Consider the following 9,585-nt stretch of genomic DNA (forward strand, 5'->3'; position numbering starts at 1 on the left):
GTAAACTATAAACATTATAAGAATCGTGAGATGACTTGTGATTTCTCAACAAGCAAAAAGCCAAAAAACTAATAAGAAATAGAACATTGTACAATATTAGCAGAGTCAATAAATGAAATAAGACTCCTTGTGACAAAATGAAGCTCAGTATGATCCAATGTTTATATTTGTTCTCGTGATTTGGGAAGCATCGTATTTGATTCTTAAAAAGACTTAAAAGAATTTACAAGACTTATCCAACATCACATCAGAGGCAGCAGAAAGATTGCACCAAAGACTTGCAATGGATTCCATTCTCCACAAACATTATCATGATGAAGAATTTGATCCAAAAGGACTTGTAGATACCTACTTCTGTGATGTAAATTATCCCTTGATAGATGAAAGTGTGGGATTTCCTTTGAGAAAATTGCATGAAACTTTCTCTTCAGGTTTGTATAATTATTGGTAACATAGAATGAATTTGTGGAGACTGACATATTTTTACATACAGAAAATTAATGCATATTTATTACACTAATAAAAAAAATCTATTTACTAATAATTTATTTCATTAACAAGCGGTATTTTTATTTTCTGTACACTGTATGGTGGAGGGGTTTTGTCACTTTATTACCCACCATTACCTGTTTTGTGTCTGGTTATACCCAGTACTAGCATAGCCAGTAACAACCTCACACTGATGAAATCAAAAAGTTAAAAAGCTGTCTGTGAGGAGGGTTACTAACGATTCACTTCTTTAACCCAGGCTGTGCTGAAAAAGCGATGCAATACGGCAGGCATAATCATACAGAATAATGTTCATTTTCCTGTCATTACCCAGAATCCCTGGCTGCAGTGTAAGCACTGTATGCTAAGAGATAATGTCTGAGAGATGTGACTATGCTCACAAGTGATATTTTTATTTACTGTACGGTGGTGGGTTTTGGTACTTTTTTATTAACCATAACTTGTTTTGTGTTTAGTTAACTAACTAATAATTAATAGTCAAGCCAATGATCTCTCTATGTGGGGTTTGCCTCCTGTCCCGTCTTCACATTACATAGCTAAATACCAAGAGGGCTACGTATAAAGACGTGTGTTTTCCAAATGAAATAATTAGTAACATACAGCACTTACTCCCTCACCTGCTGTCTCTGTAAGTTTCCAATTAAACCTCTTAGATTGTAAACTCTTCAGGGCAGGGATTTCCTTTCCTATTGTCTGATTTTGCTGCACTTATTGTATAATTATAATTCCCTGTACTGTATTCTTTGTGAAGCGCTGAGTACACTTTTGGCGCTATATAAATAAAGAAATACAATACAATACAGTAAGTTGCTTTCAGTTAGTTAAAATGTAACAGATATAATGCATCATTTAGACATATTATAAACCCTGCTGCATTTAAATGTATTTTTTTTTTATTGTATTGGGTTAATGACCTGCGAAGTTTTATTTATTCATTATTCCATAACAAAAAAGCTTGTTAAATATAATGAAAGTGTATTTTATTCTTTCAAACTGTTGGTGCAGGGCGTGTGAGAGGGGACACAATAATTGATATCTCCTCTGGCCCAGCAGTTTACCATCTCTTATCAGCGAGCGATATCTTCAAAGAGATTATTGTGATAGAATTTACTAAGCCCAATATCCAGGAATTTGAGAAATGGATTAAAAAGGATCCAGGAGCTGCTGATTGGTCATATGCAGCAAAGGCTCTTTGTGACCTAGAAGGCAACAGGTAACATATTTCCAAGTATTACATGGAAATTAATACCTGTACTGTATGTGCCAAGGAAGAAAAGTGTGAAGGAAAAGAAAATGCCTGGATATATCTGGGGTTTAGATTGGTGTTTGAGGTTCTGCCACTGAAAATAAATTGCAAAACACAAAAAAAAAATGAAATGTGTAAATAAAAAAGCTCTTGTCCCTGCACTAGCCAGCGGGGACCTGGCCTAAGAGGTTGACATACTGCACTACAGTTATAAATATGATTTCTTCTAGGATAAATCTGGTGCAGCTGTCTGTGAGTGACTCCAATGATTTACTCCTTCATTCTTTATAATAAAGTAACACAGGTTATTGCTAAAGAAAGCTGCAATGTCCATATCATGGGAATTATGGGGGTTAAGGTGATCCATAAAAAGGAATAATGGGGGACATGTATTGCTGAAATCTGCAGATACAAATAGCACAAGGTCCACATTTCCTTACACTGAATATTGTGCCATTGTGAAAGGGTTTCCATGTGCATTTTATAACTTTATGCAACATGTGTAGGTGTAGCTGTGTAGGTGTGTGTGTATGTGTGTGTGTGTGTGTCATTTAAGCAAATGCATCACTGTTCACACAGCTTTTAAGCACAGCATGGGACTAGCACAGGAAATAAAACCACTCACAGACATGTTTCAACCTTCACTGTGAGGTTGCTTTACAATATTTCTAAGCTGGGTAGGTTTACCATATACATTTTAAGTTATGGCGGATGAAAAAGGCAACAAAGCAACATGGGCTCCATGTGAATGTATAGTCTAGGCAAAAGGTGACACATTGCATGCTCATTTGGATGTAATTTCCCCCTTGCTGCAGAGGAAGCACTGTATGCCTGGTGATAATGGTTGAAAGGCAGAGTTGCAGACCTGTCTAAGACATGTTAATATGCTCACAAGTGATATTCTTTGTTGGATATATATGGCACTTACAGCATAATAGTATTTTATTTTTCATTTCAGAGAGGAATGTCAGGTAAAGGAAGACAAAGTAAGAAGAGCCGTCAAACAGGTTGTAAAATGGGATGTTTCTAAAGACAATCCTCTAGACCCTGTTGTCTTGCCACAAGTGGACTGTGTGCTCAGCCTTTGGGCGCTAAATGTTATTAGCAGAGACAAGGATGCTTACCAGAGAAACCTGAGAAAATGTGCATCACTACTGAATATTGGGGGTCACCTGTTACTCTTTGGGGTATTTAATATGACATATTATAAGATTGGTGAGCACAAGTTCTTTTTCCTGTCATGTGATGAAATGTTTTTAAGAGAGGCTCTCAGGGATGCAGGGTACATCATTGAGAATATGGATTTACTACCCAGCAGAAAGGGCTGTGATATGGTAGATTATGATCACGTTGTGTATGTTATAGCGCGCAAGGAGAGGGAGGTTTAATGATTTAATTCTGACTGTTTAAATTGACATAGGAGAGACAATTAAGAATATGGGGCCTATGCACTAAGCTCCGATAAAAAAAAAAAAAATCTCTGTTCTGTTTAAAAAGCCATTTTTTACAGCGTTGCTATCATAAGAAAAACACCATGTTATGCAGAAAGCCCCGAATTCCTGTGATAGCAACATTAGCAAAACTGGCGAGCAGCCGGCGACGTGCTGATCGCGTCTCTGAAAAGGTCTCACCTGGCAATTTCTTTCTACTGCAGAGAGAGAGACACGCATCTCCCTGGGCAAATCTCGCCAGAGATCAAACATTTTTAACACATGTAGCAAGATCACCCCTGACTTAGGGTGACCACATTTTCAAAATGAAAAACTGGGACACATTAAAAAATTATTTATAAAACAAATTACATCACATGACGCACCCCGTTGCCATGACAACGAGAAACTGACGTCAGACGGTGACATGTTGCCATGGCAATGTGGCATCACGTGATGCCTCGGCGCCATAATGCGTCCAGTTGTCATGTCAACTTGATGCCGCGTGTCGTCACGGAGCGGCTCATTGTTATGGCAATGTGCATTACGTGACGTCCCGCAGCCATGTTATCGGAATTTGGAGGGGAGGATGCAGCCAAATAAATAGATCTAAAAAAATGTTATCTCCACACAGAGCTACTGACTCACACACCCACTGACCCACAGAGTCACTGACCTACACACAGAGAGCCACTGATCCACACACCCACATACACGGAGCCACTGACCCACACACCCACACACACAGAGAGCCACTGACCCACACACACGGAGCCACTGACCCACACACTGAGCCACTGACCCACACACACAGGGCAACTGACCCACACACCCACACACGGAGCCACTGACCCACACAGACAGAGCCACTGACCCATAACACCCACACACACAGAGCCACTGACCCACACACCCACACACAGAGCCACTGACCCACACACACAGAGCCACTGACCCATAACACCCACACACGAGGAGCCACTGACCCACACACACACAGAGCCACTGACCCACACACACACAGAGCCACTGACCCACACACACACACACACACAGAGCCACTGACACACACACACACACACACACACACACACACACACACACACACACACACACACACACACAGACACAGACACAGACACAGACACACACACACACACAGACACAGACACACACACACACACACACACACACAGACACAGACACAGACACACACACACACACACACACACACAGAGCCACTGGCCCACACACACACACATAGAGAGCCACTGACCCCTCCCCCCCACACAGAGAGCCACTGACCCCCCCCCCACACACACACACAGAGCCACTGACCCACACACACAGCCACTGACCCCCCCACACACAGAGGTACTGATCCACATACACAAAGGCACTGACCAACACATACACACAGGCACTGACCCCCCCCCCCCACACACACACAGTCACTGACCCACACACATACACACACACACAGTCACTGACCCACACACACACACATACAGTCACTAACCCACACACACACACAGGCACTGACCCACACACACACAGCCACTGACCCACACACACACAGCCACTGACCCACACACCCACACACAGAGCCACTGACCCACACACACACAGCCACTGACCCATAACACCCTCACTCAAGGAGCCACTAACCTACACACACACAGAGAGCCACTGACCCGCCCTCACACACACAGAGCCACTAACCCCCCCCCCACACACACACAGCCACTGACACACACACACACACACACACACACACACACACACACACACACACACACACACACACACACACAGCCACTGACCCACACACAGCCACTGACCCCTCCACACACACAGCCACTGACCCCCACACATACTCACCACTGCCCCCCCCCCACACACAGAGGCACTGACCCACACACACACAGGCACTGACCCACACACAAAAACAGGCACTGACCCACACACACAGGCACACACAGAAGCACTGACCCCCACACACACAGGCACTGACCTCCACACACACACACACACACAGAGGCACTGAACCACGCACACACAGAGGCACTGACCCACACACACAGAGCCAATGACACACACACAGAAACAGGCCCACACCCCCGACTCTCTCTCTCTCTCTCTCTCTCTTGCTCTCTCTCCCTCTCTCCTGCTCTCCCTTCCTCCCTCTCTCCCTCCCCTGTAGAGCATGGAGGGGGGGAAGCATCTTGACTGGCAGCAGGACCTCACTTTTGGCTCTCACTGCTGTGACTCTGCTGACTCTAACCCCGCCCCCACCCTCTGCAGCTAACCCCGCCCCCACCCTCTGCAGTCAGACCGGCCTCCGCTTGCCTGCATTATGTGCTCTCTGCTGCCCCCCTGCTCTGATGGCCAAACCCGGAACAGCACAAAAAAACGGGACATTTAAAAAAATGCGGGGCAGCAGGGACAGCCATTAAAACACCGGGACAGCCATTAAAAAAACGGGACACCTGGTCACCCTACCCTGACTACTAATCTGCCCTTCTTCTGGCAGTAAGTCCTCGTATAAGCAGGCCTTGCCAGTAGTTATCATGGGGTTTTCCCCCTCACCTTTGGTGCTACACTTGAGTGACAGCAGGGGGTGGTACATCCTGTTGTAGCTTTGACAATGGGTTGCCCGCCTCCTGGCTGTACTTAAAGGCAGGACCTCCCTAAAGTTAGGGTTATTGTTCCTTCCTGCTGAGGAAGGCAGGTCACACGACTGGGAGCCTGAGATTGGGGCCTTCCCATGTGCTCTTCCCTCCGGGGAGGAGTGAGTGTGAACCAATACCTCTGCCCCCGCTAGGGAGGTGGGTAAGAGCTAGGATGGCTGCAGGTGCCCTTGTCCTGTAGTGGTGGTCCAGGGACAAACTCCAGTGATAGCTGATCTGAGAGACTGTATCCTGCTGTAAGACTGCTGAATACTTGTTATGCTACTGCAAAATGTGTAGTAATAAACCGTTCCTGTTTTGCAATATACCTCCAGCCTGGTGTGTGATCCAACTGGGGGGAGAGGTAATCAGTTCTACCGTGGGAGATCATCTCCAAATCCCTGGAGCCTATGGCAGATGGAGGCGCTACACTGCTATTATTATGTGGGGTATGAACCCCAGAAGCCTGTTCCTGTGTCCCAAAGTCATCGCGGACGACTCAGCCCTCTTGTTGCCAGCAGGTATATGCACCATATACCTTGTAATGGCCCCTATGTGTGTTGGGGGGGGGGGGCAGTGTTACATACAACATGTAATAATAGTGTATGTTATCAGGCGGTCACCAGAGCAGAACCAAGTTGATTTCAGGTCATGGTCACGTGACACGGGACATTTCAATGCATAGGAGATACCGGGCACCCCATAACGGGACCTGTATCTCGGGAAGCAGGGGGTCCCCGAGGATGAAATCAATGCGGTTCATCTCAGGAGACCCCATGCTCCAGCACACTATTAATATAAATTATATTAAATCAGCTTCATTACCTTAGCGGATATCTGCTAAGGCAATGAAGGGGTTAAGGCACACTAGCAGGTTTATTGAGAGCAGATGGGGTGAGTGAAGTGGGTACTTGGCCCTTCATTCACCTGCTCTGCCCCCAATAAATCTGATGTTTTCCCTTAACCCCTTCGTTGCCTTGGTGGTTAGCCGATAAGGTAATGAAGTTACCTGTAAATGCATTTTTATTGCATGGGATTTTGAGAGGAAATCTCAATTCTAGAGCCTCGACAAGCTAATCGGGGCTACTAGAATTGCACACGTTTGAAACGTTGGTGATAAGTGGCTTATCATCACTCGTTTGGCGATTTATTTATTTTTCTCTGCAAATTTTTTTTTTCGAAAAGTCCTTTTATAGCCGACTTATCGGTGCTTACAGAATAGCAGTATGCTTTTTTGGCGATAAGACGGCGATGAGTGGCTTATTGGAGCTTAGGCTCCAAGGTATTTTTTAAAAGGATTCCTCCATTTACAATGTCCAACAGGACCTTTTCAAATGTAAAAAAATGGTATAATCAATAAATGCCTCTACATTTTTTTCTCCTGTCCATACAGTACTTATTGAATTAAACAAATCAATATCAATATGTGAGGGCACTTGTGTTTGATTATAACATAAAAAAATTAAATATTAATTGAAATAGCAAATGTTTGCAAAATTCAGTGGCTGGGGTATTGTTGAGGAAATATTGCTATATTTTTTCCGTCTCATGCTCTGTTGTACGCTGGAATATTCCTGTTAAGAATTTAACATTTTACTGCTAATGGCCTATTGAAGTGAAACTTCATAGCTCACCATGGCTCATTGGAAAAGCTCATAGTGTAAAATGGGTTGAGTTGTGACTTAGGCTGCGCTTATACAGCCAGCAATGGTGACGCGACCGATGAAGTCACCCATTGCAGTCGCCATTGCGATAGATATATTTCAATTCTGGAGACGTCGCTGGCTACAAGGCCAGTGACGTCAGCAAGAGGGAAGGCAGCGGGACGGAGAAGCTCCCTAATTGGCTTATAGACAGTCACATGTGGAGACCATCTCTCCAAAAATCTAATTTGAGTGACTACTAGATTTTTGGTAGCGGTGTTGCTCCATCGCGTCGACAATGTATTTGTTTTGATGCAACGTTGCTGTCGCCGGCACAATAAGCGCAGCCTAGGGCTGCGCTTATAGTGCCGGCGACAGCGACGCGACATCGCGCCAAAACAAATGTGTTGACGCCATTGCATACGCTTATAGTAGGCGCAACGCAATAGCTTGGTTGCAATCGCTGAATCAGTTCAATTTTATTTTTCCAACGACCGCAGCATGACATTAGCCTTGTCGTTGCCGGTATTATAAGCGCGGCCTTAAAATGAAACGGAAATAGCATACTGCGCATGTGCATACTCGGGTAGCAGAAGGGGGCACAAGTTCTCTGCAGACTCACTCTCCTCTAAGATCCTGAAAAGGGAGGGAGCAGGGCTGCTGCTGCTAGAGTCTGGGCAGCTTTCTCCAACCTGATTGGCTTCATTACACAGCAGCAGCCAATCAAGAGGCGGTATCAGGAGCCTGGGGGTGGGACCAAAGAGCACACGAAAAGCATGGAGCAGGGAAAGGTGAGGCTTTGTCCTGTGTCCTCTCTGGCTGTCCGGTGGGGGTGAGAATGGCAGGGATGGAGGATGAAGGGAGGGGAATGTGAGAGGATGAATACACACATATATATACAGCTGAACCCCGTGCTCGGGGTCCACCCGATATGAAGGCGTTATATCCTGGATAAAGGAATAAAATGGCCGTCACAATCAGGGGACCCGGCGGCACACTGGTGCAGGACATAAACGGAGCAGGGTTCTGGGGATCCAACACCACGTCAGCCATTACGGGGGGGGTGTATCTGTCTCCGTGTGTCTGTCTGTCGCTGTGTTCCTCTGTCTCCATGTGTGTATCTGTCTCCGTGTGTAGGTAGCAATAAAGCATTGAATAGTAGAGAGAGAGAAAAAAATGGCTGCCATGATCAGGGAACCCTGCGGCACACCCACGCAGGGGAGGAGGGGGGCAAATGAAACCACAGGTTGTGTGTGTGTCAGCCCAGGTACATACTATGTGTGAGACAGCCAGGGAATAAAGAGACAACCCAGGTACATATTGTGTGTGTGAGACAGCCCAGGTACATAGTGTGTGTGTGTGTGTGTGTGTGTGTGTGTGTGTGTGTGTGTGTGTGTGTGTGTGTGTGTGTGTGTGTGTGTGTGTGTGTGTGTGTGTGTGTGTGTGTGTGTGTGTGTGTGTGTGTGTGTGTGTGTGTGTGTGTAAAAAAAAAATCACAATATTATGTGATTCCTGATCTTGCATTAAAAGGAATACTTTTAAAGGTAAGTTTTATTTTTTGCTTGCCCCTTTAAGTGTAGTGAAATGAAAGCCTCCTTGACACCACACAAAGACATGCATCTCTGCCAGCCACAACTGATCATCTAATTGCAACTTGCTAACTCAAAATAAAATGAATTCACATAACCAATTTGTGCAATTGTATTCAAGTATGTTTGTTTTTATTTTTTCAGGCCCACAACTTCCCATCGTTCCCCATTTTCCCCAGCATTCCCCATGATCTACCCATCGTTCCCTATTTTCCCCAGCGTCCACATGATCTTCCCATCATTACCCATTCACCCCAGCGCCATCCATGTTCTTCCCATCGTTCCCCATTCTCCCCATGATCTTCATTCATTCCCCATTTTCCCCAGCGTCCCCCATGATCTTCCCATCATTCCCCATTTTCCCCAGCATCCGCATGGTCTTCCCATCATTCCCTATTCACCCCATCGCCCTCCATGATCTTCCCATCATCCCCATTCTCCCCATGATCTTCACATCGTTTCCCATTTTCCCCAGCGTCCCCATGATCTTCCCATCGT

At 45.4% G+C, this 9,585-nt stretch overlaps 1 protein-coding gene across 1 annotated transcript; it reads left to right on the top strand.

Annotated features, from left to right (window-relative positions):
- The first annotated feature begins 254 nt into the window (after positions 1–254).
- On the top strand, positions 255–3,513 carry LOC142496434 (indolethylamine N-methyltransferase-like). The gene is made up of 3 exons (XM_075603131.1): positions 255–431; positions 1,516–1,723; positions 2,715–3,513. Exons 1-3 carry the CDS (start codon positions 284–286, stop codon positions 3,142–3,144), a joined length of 786 nt encoding a protein of 261 aa, XP_075459246.1. The 5' UTR covers positions 255–283; the 3' UTR covers positions 3,145–3,513.
- Positions 3,514–9,585: the final 6,072 nt, after the last annotated feature.

This window comes from Ascaphus truei, chromosome 6 (genome assembly GCF_040206685.1).
Source record: "Ascaphus truei isolate aAscTru1 chromosome 6, aAscTru1.hap1, whole genome shotgun sequence".
Lineage (NCBI taxonomy): Eukaryota > Metazoa > Chordata > Amphibia > Anura > Ascaphidae > Ascaphus > Ascaphus truei.

What these genes read in the sequence shown, in the direction of transcription:
- LOC142496434 (XM_075603131.1), top strand. Translation starts at nt 284, where the DNA reads ATGGATTCCATTCTCCACAAACATTATCATGATGAAGAATTTGATCCA. An exon ending in GCATGAAACTTTCTCTTCAG is followed by an intron (nt 432 to 1,515) that starts GTTTGTATAATT and finishes CTGTTGGTGCAG; the next exon opens with GGCGTGTGAGAGGGGACACA. An exon ending in TGTGACCTAGAAGGCAACAG is followed by an intron (nt 1,724 to 2,714) that starts GTAACATATTTC and finishes TTTTCATTTCAG; the next exon opens with AGAGGAATGTCAGGTAAAGG.